General features: G+C 38.9%; 2 protein-coding genes across 15 annotated transcripts in view; one reads left to right on the top strand and one right to left on the bottom strand.

The window, feature by feature from the left end:
* MYT1L (myelin transcription factor 1 like) overlaps positions 1-19,337 on the top strand; it is a 544,402-nt gene that overhangs the window by 250,789 nt on the left and 274,276 nt on the right. The window lies entirely within an intron of this gene.
* On the bottom strand, positions 17,387-17,817 carry LOC103889919 (small ribosomal subunit protein eS32). The gene has a single exon (XM_009237576.2). The coding sequence runs from the start codon at positions 17,783-17,785 to the stop codon at positions 17,708-17,710; it is 78 nt and encodes a 25-aa protein (XP_009235851.1). The 5' UTR covers positions 17,786-17,817; the 3' UTR covers positions 17,387-17,707.

Below are 19,337 nucleotides of genomic sequence, written 5' to 3' on the forward strand. Positions count from 1 at the left end.
AACAGTTTCCTATAGAGTGAATCACCTTGCAGGAAAGACAGTTTGCAGTGGCAGTGGATAGGCTTTTGGCCACTGTGACCTGATTAATTCAGTCACTTCAGACTGTGCCATAGATGAGCTCCTCGGCCCTGCAGGCCTGTGTTGGTCCCACCTGGAAAAAGGTGAAGATAGCTGTGACAGCGGGGCTGTGGGATCTCTGCTCATCGGAGCCATTCCTGCGCATGTGCAGGGCATCCTGCTGCCAGCTGTATTGCGTATCAGGAAATGTAACTGGTTGGCACCACTCATGAACCACCTGATTGCTACCCAGGGCAAGAGCTGAGTAGGGGATTTGCATCTACAAGTGAGCACGAGTGTAAAGGATTGAGAAAAGCCACAGCACTTAGGAAGGGCAGGTATTTCTTCAAAGCAAAAGTATTCCAACTGGCTTAGAGTGCATTGCATTTAAAACCAGTGAAGACACCTTCCACATCATCCCTAGCAGTGACATTGGCAGCTTTCTAGGTGTGTGCAAGCTCACAGCTTGTGTGCACCGGTCTCTGGGTTCTCATGGTGACTCACTTTTCAGGGGCCATGCTGAGGAATCACAGTATCCCTTCCACTCATTTCAGGCCCCTTGAGATGCATCTTGATTGGGAGGAGAGAGCGGGGTTGGCTTACAAGATGCCAGCTTCTGCCTGACGTTCTTCTGTTCTAGTCAGGCATGAGGTCTTGGGCGATGAGGAAATTGCTTAGGGAGGTGGGCTGTGGTGTTTGTGCTGACCAGCATATCTGAAAGCCACTGGTTTTATTCCTAATAGTGCAGTAGTCTTCCCTTTACAACTGGGGAAACTTCAAAGAGGTTGCCTTGTTTTCCAAAGGGTATATATATATGTATATATATATATATCCCCAGTAAGAAGCTATGCTATGTGAACAGCATTATGATAAAATTCCAGTGCATTACTCCTGGAACTCTGTCCCCTCACTAATGTGGCTATTGATTTTTTAGTTCCCATAAAGCATTTTCACATGATGATTCTATTATTATAAATGTTACAATGTTACATGCCACATTTGGAGAAAAAAACATTCTCAACTAATGGCCATGGAATGCCAGTCAGAGCTTCTGATGTGTGGCTTAGCTTAAGGCATGTGACAACTGCCCTTGTGAACTACAACAGCATCACTTGCTCATGTAAAACTGCCCTTGTGAACTACAACAGCATCACTTGCTCATGTAAAACTTGAAGAAATGAGACTGTTTTTCAGTGACTCTGAAAAAGATTAACACATGAATTTGACTTAACTTTTATGGTACTAAAGTTCTCCATAACTTCAAACAATGTTAGTTCAATCCCCACACCGACATTTCCTTTGAAAGCTTGAGCAACTGAACCAAGCCAGTACATCTCAGTTTCTTCATTTGTAAAACTGTCCCAGGTGTTTCCATAGCATTTTATGTAATGCTGTCTTATGCTATAAACACATAAGTTCTTTGTGTATGTATGTAATATGGCATAGACAGTGGTAGATCCTTTCAACAGCCCTATTGATGGATGCTATCATTCTCTCAGCCTTTTTGATCCTCATTCCAATTATGCTTTAAAATAAACTAAGGTAGCCGGGTGTGGTGGCTCACACCTGTAATCCCAGCACTTTGGGAGGCCAAGGCAGGCAGATCACGAGGTCAGGAGTTCGAGACCAGCCTGACCAACATGGTGAAACCCTGTCTCTACTAAAAAACATACAAAAATTAGCCAAGCATGGCATCGCGCACCTGTAATCCCAGCTACTCAGGAGGCTGAGGCAGGAGAATCGCTTGAACCCAAGAGGCGGAGGTTGCAGTGAGCCAAGATTGCACCACTGCACTCCAGCCTGGGCGACAGAGTGAGACTCCATCTCTAAATAAATAAATAAATAAATAAATAAAAATAAATAAATAAACAAACTAAGGTATGAAGAGGTTAACAAGAATAACCTCTGGGACTTGCCTTGCAGTTTCCTGCATTTTTTCCAGAGATCTTTCCAAATGAAGCAGGACAGATTTTCAGTACACGCTTGTAAACAATTGAGTGACATGATGAAGAATGAGTGGGAAAATTAATGAATAAATGTTCTAGCAAATGGCTAGCAGGAAGCAATAGAATAGAGTACATTAATTTAATTTGAGAGCCATTTGGCCCTCAAGTTCCACCATGCTGAGTCCCTTAGTAGTCATATCAGTACCATTGAGAAAGCAATTTGGTCAGGCCTGCAGAGATTTCTATGCTGAGTCCCTTAGTAGTCATATCAGTGCCATGAGAAAGCAATTTGGTCAGGCATGCAGAGATTTCTCAGGGAGGTGCATTTGCCAAGAGGGAAGCAGGAATCCAGAACTGCCACCCACTCCTGGAACATGTATACAGCCATTAATAAATTTTACAAACTAAAACTGAAGATACAACTAACAGGAGAGACGGCCTATTTTCCCTTTGCTCTCTCTACAGAACAGGAGAGACAGCCTATTTTCCCTTTGCTCTCTCTACAGTGGAAGTCCATATTTTTACCCTTGATTGAGAATTATCTTACATATTATAAAATTCACCCATTTAAAGTTCATAATTCAATGATTTTTGGTATATCCTCTGAGCTATGTGGCTATCACCATATTCTAATTTTAGAACCTCTTCAACACTCCAAAAAGAGACCATGGACCCTTAGTGGTCACCCTTGATTCTTCCCTCCCAACAGCCCTTGACAGTTACAGTCCACTTTTTGTCTCTGTGAATTTGCCTATTCTGGACATTTTACATAAATAGAATCAAACAATATGAGGGGTTTTGTTGAGACCGGCTTCTTTCATTTAGCATAATGTCCATGTAGACACATTTTCATTATCTTAGGAGTGAAATTGCTGTGTCACATGTTACAGTTATGTTTTGCATTTTGAGGAATTGCCAAAATTTTTGTCAAAGTAGCTGCAATATTTTATATTCCCACCTGCAATGTATGAGAGTTCCAGTTTCTCCACATCCTCACCAACATTTGTTCCTTTCTTTTCTTTCTTCTTTTCTTTTCTTTTCCTTTTTTGCAATAGCCACCCTAGTAAATATGAAGAGGTATCTATTGTGGTTTTTACTTGCATTTCCCAGATGACAAACTGACAAATGATGTTCAGCATCTTTTCATGAGATTATTGTCCATTTGTAGATTTTCTTTGGGAAAATGTCTATTCAAATCATTTGTACATTATTAAATTGTATTGACTTTTCTTATTGCTTTGTAAGGATTATTTGCATATTATGCATACAAGTCCCAAGTAATATATGTAATTTGTAAATATTTGTTCTTGTTCTTTTTGTTGTTTCTCCATTTTCATGATGGTGGCCTTTGTCAGATCAACTTTTTAGTTTTGATGAAGCTAAACTTATGTGTTTGCTTTTTTTTTTCTCTTATCCCTTGTGTTTTTGGTAGTGTATTTAAGATGCTGTCACCTAACCCAAGGATACAAAGACTTACTGATAGGTTTTCTTCTAGGAGTTATATAGTTTTAACTTCTACATTTAGGCCTCTGATACATTTTGAGTCCATTTTTGTATATGGTGTGATACGTGTCCAACTTTATTCATTTGTATGTGGATACCCAGTTGTTCCAACACCATTCATTAAAAAGACTTGATTTCCCCCATTAAATTGTTCTGAAACCCTTGTCAAAAATCAGTTGACAATAAGTGAAATGGTTTATTTTTAGATTCCGCATTCTATTTCATTGATCAGTATCTATCCTTATGCTGGTACCATCCTCTCTAAGTTACTGTTGTTTATTTATTTATTCACTTGTTTATTTGTAGTAGATTTTTAAAATCCAGAAGACTAATTCCTAAACCTATTTTTTTATTCAGGATTTGTTTTCTGAGGCGGGGTCTAGCTCTGTCGTCCAGGCTGGAGTGCAGTGGCACAATCTCGGCTCACTGCAAGCTCCGCCTCCCGGGTTCACGCCATTCTCTGGCCTCAGCCTCCCGAGTAGCTGGGACTGCAGGCGCCTGCCACCATGCCTGGCTAATTTTTTGTGTATTTTTAGTAGAGACATAGTTTCACCGTGTTAGCCAGGATTGTCTCGATCTCCTGACCTCACGATCCACCTGCCTTGGCCTCCCACAGTGCTGGGATTACAGGTGTGAGCCACCACGCCTGGCCAAGATTTGTTTTCTTATACTGGGTCCTTTCATTGTCATGTAAATTTTTAAATCAACTTAACAATTTCATTGAAAAATACTACTTAGAATTTGGATCTGTAGATCAATTTGAGAAGTATTGCTACCTTAATAACGTTAAATATTCTGATCTGTGAACATGTCTTTCCATTTATTTCAATCTTTAATTTCTTAAAACAATATTATATAGCTTTTAGTATACATGTCTTGAACTTCTTTTGTTAAATTTATTTCCAGATGTTTTATTCATTATGTCAATTTTATTAATGAGCTTGTTTTCTAATTTTTATTTTTGTATTTTTTATTCTAGTTGTTTTAGTCCATTTGACATACTATAGCAAAATGTCATAAACTGGGTGGCTTATAAAAAACAGAAATGTATTTTGCACAGTTCTGGAGCCTGGGAAGTCCAAGATCAAGACACCAGATTATTGGGTGTGTGGTGAAGGCTCATTTCCTCATAGGCAGGCATTTGTCTTCTCACTGCATCCTTACATGGTGGAAGGGGCAGGGAAGCTTTCTGAGGCTACTCTATATGGGCTCCACCCTCATGACCTAATCACCTTCCAAGGACCCCATCCCTTAATACCATTACCTTGAGGGTTAGAATTTCAACATATGAATTTGGGGAAACACAAACGTTTAAATCATAGAATTCATATGCAAAATACAATTGATTATGGTGTACTGATATTTTACCCTGCAAATGGGCTGAACTAATTTGTTAGTTCTAATAGTTTCATCTATTAAGGAATGTGGGATATTGATGTCTCCAGTTATTTTTATTGTCTATCCCCTTAATTTTATCAGAATTTGTTTCATGTATTTTGGAGCTGTACTGTTAGATGCATATATGTTTATAATTGTTGTGTCTTCTCGACTCATTGAACCTCTTCTCATTGTAAAATGTCATTTTTTGCACCTAATTTTGAAACATTGTCTTCAGTCTTTTGTGTCTGATACTAGTGCAGTCACTTCAGCTCTCTTTTGGATATTGCTTGCATGGAATATTTTTCGATGCTTTTACTTTCAAATTATTTGTGGCTTTGAATTCAAAGTGCATTTTCTAGAGACCATTTAATTGAATCATGTTTGTTTGTTTGTTTCAAATCTATTCTCTGCCTTTTGATTGGGATGTTTAATCAATTTCTATGTAATGTAATTATTGATATGGTAATTTTACACCTACAGTTATGCAGTTTATTTTCTATATATCTTGTGTCTTTTTTATTCCTCTATTTCCCTATTTTTGCCATATTCTTGTTAAAAATATTATTCCCGGTATAACCTTTTAGTTCCTTTGTTGTTTCTTTTAATAATTTTAATTTTTTTCTCTCATTAATTTCCCTGGAAATTACAGTTAGCTGTTAACTTGAAGCAACCTAGTTCAGACTGTTACTAACTTTGTTTCAAACATAGATAAAAACTTTGTTACCATATTCTTCCATTTCTTCCACCAATTTTGTGCTATTATTGCTATACAGATTACTTCTTTATACCTTATAAGCTATTAGCACTGTTTTATAATTATTGATTTCTGCCACTGTCTTTTGAAACGTATAGAAGAACGAAAGCATTACAAATGATATGCTTATACCATCTTTTATAATATCTATGCAGTTATCGTCACCATTGCTCTGTATTTCTTTGTGTGGTTTTGTGTCTTCTTTTATTTCAGCATGAATGGCTCTCTTTAGTAGTTCTAAAACGACAGGTCTTCTAGCAATAAATTATCTGTTTTTATTTATCTTGGAATGTTTTAATATTTTTAAGAAGAGTTTAGCTAAATAGAGAACTTTATTGATAGTCTTTCAACTCTTTGAAGATGTCATCACACTACTTTCTATTCTCCATAGTTGCTGATGAAAAGTCAAGTAGTAATTTTATTGACTCTGCCTTGTAGTCACTTCAGCTCTCTTTTAGTTATTGCTTGCATAGAATATTTTTCCATGCTTTCACTTTCAAATTATTTGTGGCTTTGAATTAAAAGTACATTTTGTAGACCATTTAATTGAATCATGTCTGTTGTTTGTTTCAAATCTGTTCTCTGCCTTTTTATCTCACAGCTTTCAAAAAAATTTTTTGCCTTTGACTTTTGTTAATTTGATCCTGATATGTCTACATGTAGATCCATTTATGTATATTCTACATTGAATTCATTGAACTCTTTAATTGTGTAGGTTAATATATTTCATCAATTTGGAAAGCTTTCAGCCATTATTTCTTCAAATAATTTTGTCCCCCCTTTTCTTCTCTCCTTCTGAATCTCTCATTCTGTATATATGGATAGAGTTAGTGGTGCCCCAGAGATCTGTAAGGCTATCTTCATTTCTATTCTTTTTTTTTTCTCTGTCTCTGAGACTAAATACTCTCTATTAACCTATTTTTAAGTTTTGGATTCTTTGTTCTTAAGGGTCAAATTTGTTATTGAGCTTCTCTAATGTACTTTTTATTTCAGTTACTGAATATTTCAACTCCACAATATTTATTTATTTATTTTATAATATCTATTTCTGTATTGAAATCCTCTACTTGGTGAGGCAAAATTGCAACAATTCCCTTGAATTTTTCAGACAGTTTTCTTTAGTTATTTAAATATATTTATAATAATTGGTTTAAAGTCTTCACCAAGTCCCAAATCTGAGCCCTTTCAGGGACATTTTCAGTTAACTTTTTTCTCTTGTGTGTGTGTGTCATACTTTCCTGTTTCTTTGTATCTCTTATACTTTTTGTAATGACAACTGGAAATTTTTAGGTAATATGTTATAGCAATTCTGATATCAGATTCTTACATCCCCCAAGACTTGCTGTTGTTGCTAGATTTTTATTGCTACTAGGTTAGTTTTGTTTTCCTTGTTGCTTCTTATTTTTTAGTAACTTTCCTGGTAAAATTCTGGAGATTTTGAGTATTGTGCATTGTTTGGCTTCTGATTCCTCTGGTACCTTTTTTCTTTTTCTTTTGAGTTTTTGGAGCTTGTAGTTTGTCTGTTTCTTGGTTAGTTTTTAAGGCCTGGCTTTGTAGGTATTATGCCTGGGTCAGGGTAAGTTAGTGGTCGGCCAATGAATAGCCAGAGGATTTTATTAAATGCCTTTCCTGAACGGCTTCTACCATCTGCCAAGGGGATCTATGTGAGAAGACGTTGCCTTAAACTCCTGTCCCTTTCCAGGAGGGCTTAACTCTTAATCCATGCTTGTAAAGAGCCTCAGGGTCACCCAGGAATGAGTGCCTGGTGCCTTTCTTTTCCTGTCTTTTCTGGACATGCACACAGCCTTGTAGATTCCCAAGAGTGTGAGAGAGCTTTCCAAAGTCCTCTGTGGTTGTCTATATTCTCTAGGATTTCTTTATTCAACTCCCAGCCAGGCTTCTGTTTGTCCCAGCTGAAATCACAGCCTTGGACAGCTGGGATGCTGCCAGCAGTTTGCTGTCTCCATGATTCCCTGAAGGTAAGTCTCTCCCTCACTACTGTGCCCACAGAGTCCAGATTTCCTAAGAGCTGCAATTTCAGATAAAATATTGACTGTGCTCTGAGGACAGTGCTTTTAATGGAACTCCAAAACCCATCAATTCTTTTCCTTGTTTTCAATGTCACCGGCTTTTAGCTGGGATGAAGAAGGGGATGGGAATGGCCCCAAATTAAAAAGTCACACTCATCATTATCTCAAAATCCAGTATTTTCCAGTTTCTCTTGGGTGAATAATTTTCATTTTAACCTGTGGCTTTCGTTAATTGTCATATTCTGAAGTAGTTGATTTTATTGTTTTGCTAACCCATAAGCTTTTTTAATGCTCCAGATTTTTATGATTTTTAACAATGTAATTCATAATATATTTCAGCTGCCTTTGAACCATATGTAGTTGAATAACATAACCTTATTCAGCAAAGCTTTGTTCATCCCTCCTCCAATGATTCTTATAGTTTGAAACTCACAGTTGAGTACTTACAATGACATGTGGCCTTACATATCTGTCAAATTGTGATAGACCTCAGTCTTCCACCTCCCTACCAGAATGAACATTCCTCAAAACCTCCGTTCATCTTAGGGTCTTTTCTTACTTCCACAGCCTCAGATGGCAACTCTTAACCTAGGGGCCCAGATGACTGAATTTGCTGGAAGACATGCACATGGTGAGGGTGTCAGATGTGTGTGGTACATCTTCCACCCATCAAGAGGAATCATAGCTTCATCAAATGTTCAGAAGAAAGACCCACAAAAGGGTAGAATCCTCTCTAAGAACTTCTATCACAAGGAAAAATAATCCTTTCTTTATATTTCCTCTGCCCCAAAAAGGCCGATCAGCATGCCGTCTGATAAACAGCCTTTTGCCTGTGATCTCCGTTCCCTCTGCTTCTTTCTGCACTTTGCATTAAGGCTTCTCTCCTGAAATGCTCTCTATCCAGGGGAGTGGTTGAGAGTGTGGACTTGGGCTTGACTCCCGGGTTTGAAACCCAGCTCTACCACTTACTACCCATGGGATTGTGAACATGTTTCTTCACTTCAGAGTGCCTTATTTATTTATGTGTAAGGTTTTGATTCATCTATAAGGATCGTAACTACTGGTACCTCAAAGGGGTTGTTGTAAAGATTATATAAGATAGTGCCTATCAGAAAATAAGCCCTCAGTAAATGTGAGCTTTTATTATTAGATCGTTTCAGTGCTCAGGTCTCCAAATGTCCTGAACAAACCCCTGCATGAGATCAAAAGTTAACAGACTGACTCCTAATGTTCTTCTTCAACTGAGTATTTTTTGTCCATCAAAACCAACATCTCATTCTTTTGGGCTGTTTCATCTCAGTCCAGAAGACTGGATTGTTTAATCTCATGGTCATTTTAGCTCATGTCCATCTCTCTAGCCTTGTTCAGTGTACTCTTTCTTACTGTATTGACACCATATTTATTTTTTGCTTTTAACCATATCCCATTGAGTGTGAATTTCTTCAAGCCTTCACTGGTATTTTTTTAATCCCCCAAATGGTCTTCATTTAACTGGTATTTTAATTCTGTAAATTGATATCTTCTTCTCTGGAATGATCCACAATTTATTGTACTTACCACTCCTTTTGTAATGCACTTCTTTGGTAAAGGTATGAGCACATCTAATGTGTGTCACACTAAGCTCAGACTCACAGTGGGTGTGTTAAGGCAGCTAGTCAGTTTGGTTAGAAAACTTCAGTAGAGTGTCTTTTCTATTGATTAAGACTGACTAGGCACAATTTAAAGGGAAGAATACAACTTTTGTGTGAAACCAAAAATAAAAGTGGCATATTTTTTAAAAATAAGTTAGAAAAAGGATCTTTAACTGACCCAGGCTCTGGAAGGTAGAAATTTCTCTATCACTGCCCATAGAAAAGTTTTCTAATAAACCACACAAGTGAAATTATTAAACAATTGATTTATTTTATTTACGTTTCTCTTAACATTTTCAATAGAGCACAGCTCAATAAACATTCATTGAATGATTTCCTCTTGCTAGGCCTTGTGCCTCTCATGGAGAATGTAAAGTGACTATATACAGGGCCTCGAGAGTCTTGTGGGTGAGATGGGCAATTCCTGCAGAAGGCAGATGTACAGTAAGCCAGGAGGCCAGAGTGCTGAGGGTGGAGAAAAGCAAGAGCTGAAGCTCTTGCCTGCAGCCCATGAGGAACAGGGAGAAAGTTAGGCGGCCTTCCTTGGAAATGGAGCTAAGCGTTGAAGAATACGTCAGATAGCGGGAGGGAGAAAGAACACTCCAAGAGGAAGTCAAACGTGGACATGAAGGTGAAGGGAGCATCACAACACAGAACATGCAGGGGCTCCTTACAAGTGGGAGTCACCCACATACAGCGTCCAAGATACGCACTGGCAGGATGTGGAGCCGAGAGAATGCCTGTAGTCACACGACAAGAAACTTGGACTAGGAGCCAAGGACCTTAGATTTATTTCTTCTGCAGTCAATGGGAACCCAATAAAGGTCTTTAAGTGAGGAGAGACTTCATCCTAATGTTGATGCCTCTCTCTTCCCTGTAGGAGAGAGAGGAAAGCCTCTGTAGAGCCATGAACATTAGGATGAAGTCTCTCCATTAGGATCAACATCAGGATGAAGTCTCTTCATTAGGATGAAGTCTTCTTACTGTACTCTTTTTACAGTAAGAGATATAGCAGGCTGGGGAGTGATTAGGTGGCCCTTCTTCTTCTAGTGAGAGAAACTGGGGAGCAGGACTAAGGCAGTGATGGGGGGATGGGAGATGAGATGGCGCGGAAATATAACATAAGTATGAGAGTGAGGGAGGGGGAAGAAAGATTCATCTGTAATGTTGCCATGGACTCAATGTTTGTGTCCTCTAAAAATCCTTATGTTAATATCCTAACCTATAAGGTGATGGTATTAGGAAGTTGGGCTTCTCTCCTTTGAAATGATTAAGGCATGAGAGTAAAGCCCTTACGAATGTCATTAGTGCCCTTATGAAAGAGGCCCCAGAGAGCTCCCTTCCTGCTTCTGTTGTGTGAAGACACTGTCTACAAACCAAAAGCAGGCCCTCAGCAGATACCAAACCTGCCCAAACCTTGGTCTTGGAGTTTGCATTAGTCCATTTTCACACTACCTGGGACTGGGTAATTTATAAAGGAAAGAGGTTTAATTGACTCAGTTCCACAAGGCTGAGGAGGCCTCAGGAAACTTACAATCATGGCAAATGGTAAAGGGGCAGCAAGCAGCTTCTTCATAGGGCAGTAGGAGAGAGAAGGACGAGTAGGAACTTCCAAACACTTATAAAACCATCAGATCTTGTGAGAACTCACTAGCATGAGAACAACACTGGAGAAACTGTCCCCCATGATCCACCACTTCCCACCAGGTTCCTCCCTCAACTCCTGGGGATTACAATTGGAGATCGGGTTTGCATGGGGACACAGCCAAACCATATGAGACTTCCAGCCTCCAGAACTGTGAGAAATAAACTCTGTTATTTGTAAGCTACCAAGGTTATGCTATTTTGTTATAGCAACCCAAATGGACTAAGACAAACATCTCATGCATTTTTCCTGGCAGAATTGAGGACAGGAAGATGATTCTGAGTGATGGGGCAGTGGGTAATAATTTGCTCAGGTCTTAACATGGAGCCTTTGAGGAGGCTGTGAGACTTTCTAATAGGTAATTTTAGACATTTGGATTCACAAATAGGAAATTCATTGAAGTGCTCAGCATACATTTAAGAATTGCCGGCACATAGGTGGTAGGCAAAATCCCACATAGTGGTACTATTTCCAAGAGAGAATGATAATGGCTTATAAAGACAGTAAAACGTCAGAGAACAACAGCTTTCAACCCTTGTGGAAGTCAGTGTGGCGATTCCTCAGGGATCTAGAACTAGAAATTCCATTTGACCCAGCCATCCCATTACTGGGTATATACCCAAAGGCCTATAAATCATGCTGCTATAAAGACACATGCACACGTATGTTTATTGCGGCGTTATTCACAATAGCAAAGACTTGGAACCAACCCAAATGTCCAACAATGATAGACTGGATTAAGAAAATGTGGCACATATACACCATGGAATACTATGCAGCCATAAAAAATGATGAGTTCATGTCCTTTGTAGGGACATGGATGAAATTGGAAATCATCATTCTCAGTAAACTATCACAAGAACAAAAAACCAAACACCGCATATTCTCACTCATAGGTGGGAATTGAACAATGAGAACACATGGACACAGGAAGGGGAACATCACACTTCGGGGACTGTTGTGGGATGGGGGGAGGGGGGAGGGATAGCATTGGGAGATATACCTAATGCTAGATGACGAGTTGGTGGGTGCAGCGCACCAGCATGGCACATGTATACATATGTAACTTACCTGCACGTTGCGCACATGTACCATAGAGCCTAAAGTATAATAATAATAATAATAATAATAATAATAATAATAAAGAAAAAAAAGAAAAAGAATGAAATTATTAAAAAAAAAAAAAAAAAAAAGAGCCCACCAAAGACATACAGACAGGGCCTCTGCCGAGCACTGCCTTAGGAGTCAGCAGAGAACAGCTTTCAAAGACGGGGTCATCTGAATCATTGGGCTCCTCTTTCAAGGGAAGCTTGACATGGAGTTTTTTTTGAGGATGATGTCATGCCATAGAACCCAAATGTTAAAAATCTATATTTACAATTCCGTATATTTATCTTCCTGCCACAAGTCTCCACCTGGATGTTCCAGATTTATCTCAAAATCAAATTGTGCCAAACTAAAATCCGCTCTCCCTCCTCGCCCACAGCTCTTCAGTGCCTCTGGTCTCTGTACACCTCTGTTCTCACACCTGAGCCTGGTTTTAGGTCACGATCACCTCATGGCTAGGTGGCTGCAGTAGCCTCCTAATTAGTTTGCCTTCTTCTAGATATCATTCCCCTTATCAATTCCCCCATTCCAGCCAAAGTGATTTTCAAAAAATGCAAATTATATCACCTATCCTTCCATACTTTAAAATCTGTCATGGCCTGACTTTCATTAGGACAAAGTTCAAATGTTTCTTCCCACCAGTTTATTTTTGGCTATTCCTACTTTCCTCTTATGTCTCAGTGTCAGTATTAATTTTTATGAGATTCCTCTCATCAGTGCCCCCTCAAACTGAGAACTCTGTCTTTCCAAGGTGATCCCATGGCATCCTGAGCTTTTCTGTATTGTAAGGACATTTATCGTATTGTATGGTACTCATCCAGTTATTTGTCAATATCACACCCAAGACAGTAAACTTGGTGAGTACAGAGTCACATTTTGTGTCCTCTTTTTTCCCCTGTGCTGAGCTCGTAGTAGAACACACAAATATTTGGTAGATATCTGACCAGATTAATGAATCAGTGATGATTAAACATTATCCTAATCTAATTATTAATGGAGGTCTGCACATTTTTATTAACCAGTAGCTCATATTACTATTTTCATTTTAAGGTAATGAACTATATTTCTTTAAAACCTTTCAGAACTCCAAATTGGCTTTTCCCCAATTAGTCAGGATTTATGAGGCTTTATTACATATTAACATTTTTTATTTCCATGGTATAAATCAGAAAGCCCCCAGTGGGCCAGGATTTATCTGTACATTGTATTCTACAGTGCCATTCCCTTTTATTTTTTAGACCTCACCCCATATCCTCTTTCCCCACTATCATTAACACAACTACTAGGATAATCATTCTTACCTTGTATTTGTATCATTTCATTCTTTCTAAGGTGTTTTCATAATCTTTGTCTCATTTTATCTTCAAAATAGGTCATTAGGAATGAGGGTATGTAGACACTTCCCACACATGAATATTCAAATCAATATTAAATGACTTTTCCAAGGACACTCAAATAAGTAATGATGTTTCCAAGGACACTCAAATAAGCCGATATTGATGTCCTGGGCTCAGTCCAGTCACAGCCCTTTGTCTTTTTCTTAAAATGAATATTTACATCATTGATTTTTTACTTATTATCAAGTGAATAAATTATTATAACTGATGTTGCCTGCTTTAATATTTTGAGTTTGAGAGACATGTCAGGATTTGCTGAATGCATGGTATACATCACACAATAAACATATGTCCAGACAAACACAGTTGTCGGCTCATCTTGTTCATCAGGGTAAAGCGAATTGGGTCAACATCAAATCTCAAAAAGGGTTTGCAACAAAAGTCAAATCTCAGTATCAAGCCAGAAGGGACTTGTTTAGAAGTTCTTCCATGTCCTGTCATTGCTTTGGGCACTCAGTCATCCCCAGTAAGGCTGTGAGCTGAGAAGCAAGAGTAGCTTCCCCCACCCTGAGTGACCCCACAGCACAGAGCCTCCACATAGGGTGAGAGGTGGTGTCGCAATGCAGGTTAGACAGTTGGATGGATAGACAAATGGCAGGGTGATGGCAAAATGGAAACATGGGATAGATTACCTTAACAGGAAATATGAACTTTCCTTTTGCAAAAAAAGTAGTTACGAATGATAAATTTACTATTACAGCTAATCTCTCTTACTCAAATAAGGTTTTTCCTATATTTTGGGGATGTGGTAGAAATGGAACAGCAAAAAAGGATCAGGTAGATTTTTGTTTTATTTTTCCTCAGCTTAGTGACAAATAAAAACTGAATATATTTATGGTGTACCATGTAATGGTATCTCATTGTGGTTTTGAGTTGCCTTTCTCTAATGACCAGTGATGATGAGCTTTTTTTCATATGTTTGTTGGCTGCATAAATGTCTTCTTTTGAAAGTAACTTAAAAAAATTTTACAAGAAAAAACAACCCCATCAAAAAGTGGGTGAAGGATATGAACAGACACTTTTCAAAAGAAGACATTTATGCAGCCAACAAACATATCAAAAAAAGCTCATCATCACTGGTCATTAGAGAAAGGCAAATCAAAACCACAGTGAGATGCCATCTTATGCCAGTTAGAATGGCGATCATTAAAAAGTCAGGAAATAACAGATGCTGGAGAGGATGTGAAGAAATAGGAACGCTTTTACACTGTTGATGGGAGTGTAAATTAGTTCAACCATTATGGAAGACAGTGTGGTGATTCCTCAAGGATCTAGGACTAGAAATACCATTTGAGCCAACAATCCCATTATTGAGTATATACCCAAAGGATTATAAATCATTCTACTATAAAGACACATGCACACCTATGTTTATTGTGGCACTGTTCACAATAGCAAAGACTTGGAGCCAACCCAAATGCCTATCAGTGATAGACTGGATAAAGCAAATGTGGCACATATACACCATGAATACTATGCAGCCATAAAAAATGATGAGTTCATGTCCTTTGAAGGGACATGGATGAAGTTGGAAACCATTCTCAGCAAACTAACACAAGAACAGAAAACCAAACACCGCATGTTCTCACTCATAAATGGAAGTTGAACAATGAGAAGACATGGATACAGGGAGGGGAACATCACACACCAAGGCCTGTCAGGGTGTCGGGGGCTAGGAGAGGGAGAGCATTAGGAGAAATACCTAATGTCAATGACGGGTTGACGGGTGTAGCAAACCACCATGGCACATGTATGCCTGTGTAACAAACGTGTACATTCTGCACATGTACCCCAGAACTTAAAGTATAATAAAAGAAAAAAAAATTGTTGCCCAAATATCAAGGAGTTTTCTCCTTATGTGTTTTTCTAAAAGTTTTACTCTGCAGCCCCAGGCTTAAATCTGCCCCAGTCCCAGGCTAACCCCAGTAGCCACAGACTCCTGGCACCCGTGGCCTCAGATAAGATGAATTTTAAGTTCAGATTCATAGAGGGAAATGTTCTTATCCTACTTACCAAGGAAGGGTAATAATAGCTAAGTAATTGTGACTCCCCCTCCCTTTCTCTCTTTTTCCTCCACACACTTGCACTTACACATATAAAAAAAAAAAAAAAAAAAGCAAGAAGAACACAGGTGTCTGTGTCCCAGAAAAAAAAAAAGCCAGTATTACTGTTGGATCATTAAAATAAAATCATAATTTTTATCTTTAGATTATTTTCGTATGATTTTGTGTCATTATAGATGAGGGAAATACTATTATCTTTCAGATATTTTCCTTAAGGTAACTTGTTTAGCAATATGTTTATTTACAAAGTGAGTAATACATTACATCTATATTTATTGAGGATTTAAATGATGGCATTTCAGAATTTTAGCTAATATGGAATGTGCAGGGAAGTGGTTTACTCTCTTCCCGTGAATTCTTTGCAGGAAGCCAGTTGTGAACTGGAGGGTCCCTGGCCTGGGTGTCAGGACAGAGAGGGTCCGGGTCTAATCTTGCCTTGGCTGACCTGCTCTGTGACCTCATCCCAGTTTGTCTATGCACTGAGTTTGTTTTCCTGGAGAAAACTTCAGCCACTGCAACCTCGGACTCTCCTTTCTGCTGGGGGAAGCCCTCTATGGAAATGTGTGCAAGTAGGGCTCTGCTGGCCAGGGTATCAGCTCCTCATGTGCTCAGCTCATCCCCACATTCTCCCTGGGTGGCTTCTAAAGTGTCTCTTCCAAACCCCTGGGATGTCAGCAATCACCATGTAAAGTTCACTGGACCAGAAGATTCCTCAGGTTCTTTCACGTGTCAGCAGGCCCCGACACCATTATCTTGATAGGAAATTAAACATCTAGGATGTTGTCACACTTTTTATCTCTCCAAAATTTGGTATTGTCAGACTTCAAAAAACATCGTAATTAAACGGCAGGGGACAGTGTCTTATCTAGGCTTACTTTCCATTTCTCTGACAAATAATTGTTGATTATTTTTCCATACACTTGTGGTGTATGTGTTCCCTCTTGTGAAATGCTTAACATTTTCTGCACTGTCTTTTATTGTGTTGAGTATGCTTTTATTTATTTTTAACCCTTTATATATTCTTCATGTAAATCAAAAATATATCTTCTCCCAGATTATAATTTGACCTTCCACTTTCCTTAAGATGTCTTTTGATGAACAACTTTTTAATATTAATATTTTCAAATTAGTTCATCTTTTCTTTTATAGTCAATGCTATGGGGGTCCTGTTTATTTTTCCTTACTCCAAGATTTAAGTACATAGTCATCTATGTTTTCTAGGAAGAGTCTTACTTTCGTTTTATGTTTTTGTTTTTGTACAGACAGGATCTCGCTATGTTGCCCAAGTTGGTATCAAGCTCCTGGGCTCAAACAATCCTTCTGCCCTGGAGTTACAGGCGTGAGCCACTGTGCCTAGACTTAAGGCTTAGTTTTTGATATTTAACTCCTTAATCCATCTTAAATTTTCTTTGCATATGATTTGAAAATACAGTTCCATCTTTTGTCAGTAATCATTTTTTTCATTCTACTTGTTAAGGAATATATATATTTTTAATCCTGTGGCATACCTTCTCTATTCTGAAGTCTCCTCATGCAATATTCATAGGCCTATTGACAGGTTTTTTATTCTATTTTATAGATTAATTTCTGTATCCCAAGTCAACACCACATGGATTTAATTACTACAGCTTCAGAATAATTCTTAATGTCAGGTAGAACTATCCCCCTTTCCCGATTCTCCTTTTTACAAATGTTGGAGATATTCTTGACCCTTTACTTCTTCATGTACACCTATCAAGCTCCTTATAAGTCTCATTTGATATTGTGATTGAAATCACATTATCTATTGGAGAAGAATTGAGGCTGTTACCGTATTACGTTTTCCTAATCACGATGTGGTTTATCTCTCTGTTGATTCAGGCCTCCTTTAACATTTCTTTTTTTTTTTTTTTAATTCTTCAGCTAAAACAGCGGAAGAGGTGATTTATTATATGGTTGTTACACTCGGCCACAAATAAACACAGAAATAGTCCAGAATGTCACAGGTCCAGGGCAGAGGACCAACATGGGCATTTTGTTTATGAGCAAGGTGGGTCTCAGAGGTGATCGGCAATCAGAGGGCGATGAAGTTCTAGATCCATTGAGACAAGCTCTGGACAGTAGCATGCAGTCCCACAACTTGTACCAGCATCCCCAGCGTCTGGCATTTCATGTTTCTGCTCCTGTGGCCTCCACGGTGCAACAAGCTAGCGGTTTACCTGGACCTCTGCCTCATCTTTCTTCTTTTGCGCTTCAGCCTGCACATTCGCTTCTTCCTCCACTTGGCTCTCATGGCGCAGAGGTTTCCAAGAAAATGGCGCTAAGGCAAAGTTTTTTGACTTTCCCTGTGGAGGCATCACACACCTTTTGTTAAATGTATTACTGGCTTTGTATTTTCTGACCAGACGTAAATGCTTTTCTGAATGGCTCCTCTGCAATGACACTGACTCACCCTGACTGCCAAGGCTTCCTGAGCTCTGCATCTGGTCCAGATACTTCTTGGTCAGTTCTTCTGAGGACAGGATGGAGTAATAGCAAGGACAGGACAGTGGCAACTTTTCTCCTTTCCCCCATGCTTGCAAGGGGCAGCCACCTGCCCCTGACCAGATCACCTCTCATTCCTCCCCACGCCCCACCCCTGTTTTCTTCGTTTCTTGGCATTGCCCCCATGGCCTCTCCTGGAATTGGTCTTGCTGTAGAATCAGTAGTTTGTAGGTCAGCGCTTTGGTAAGAATGAGAAACAAATATTATTTAAATTCACAACAAATGTACAGAGAATATTTATGAGCCATGCTGTTTTAATGATGAGGAAAGTGAGGTTCCCAAAGGCCAGGCGAGTGTCTGTGATCACACAGCAGGAAGAGGCGGGGCTGCTCTTGAGGGTCTGTGTTCCTGAAGATGGAGAGGCCAGGGTTCCTGCCTCACTGGGAGTTGTGCTGAGGTTTACAAAAATTAATGTTTATAAAGTTCTTAGAATACACCTGGTGCCCAGCAAGGACATATGAACTTTTCTATTATCATTACCGTTTCTCTGTGCTGATCTTGTTTAATAAGAGAAGTAGGATGTGGATCTAACCTAACATGAGATATAATTCTGGTGCCACATTAGAAGAAGTTTAAAGTGTTTGATATTTAAAGATTATAGATCACTTTTTTTGGAAATAGAAAGAAGGTATTTGAGCTGGGCTTTTTTAAATGAATAAAATTTAAACATTTAGTGGGAAGGGCTGGTGTGAAAAACGTCATGAGGCAAGGAGACAGGAAGACACACTTTTTTTTGCAAAAGGATAAATCATTCCTAGAAAACATCAGAATTTTAGTTTTCTTGCTGTTATTGTATGCCCAATTTCTTCTTTCTGTTTTAACTTCCAACTTTTGTTCTAGATGCTGTGTGTGTGTGTGTGCATGCGTGTGTGTGTGTGTGTGTGTGTGTGTAGAAGAGAGAGATTGATATGCCCTAGGAGATTATTAAGTTCCAAAATTAGCAGCATTTTTGTAATTAAAAAGTGTCATCTGCTCCAAGTAGGTGAAAAACGCACATGATCATATTTGAATGGGAGGCAGCATGGAGACACTGCTGTTCTGAATGCAAACTCATTGCAAGGAAGCAAGACACTCACTGAGAAGTGCAGGGTAGACATGTGCTCCCTTTGTAGAATCTTACAGGAAACGATGCCGGGTTACTGAGGCTGGTAATTTCAAGTTATGGGAGGGTGATTAAAATGGCTACTCGGGATGAAGAGTTTAAAATGACGAGGAGTTTGAGGCAGCTGATCAATTTAATCAAAGTGCAATTGCTTTGGGAGGGACTGCCTCTTTGAAAGGATTAATGCATACAGCAAGGT

This window comes from Pongo abelii, chromosome 12 (genome assembly GCF_028885655.2).
Source record: "Pongo abelii isolate AG06213 chromosome 12, NHGRI_mPonAbe1-v2.0_pri, whole genome shotgun sequence".
NCBI classification, from domain to species: Eukaryota; Metazoa; Chordata; class Mammalia; order Primates; family Hominidae; genus Pongo; species Pongo abelii.

What these genes read in the sequence shown, in the direction of transcription:
- LOC103889919 (XM_009237576.2), bottom strand. Translation starts at nt 17,785, where the DNA reads ATGAGAGCCAAGTGGAGGAAGAAGCGAATGTGCAGGCTGAAGCGCAAA.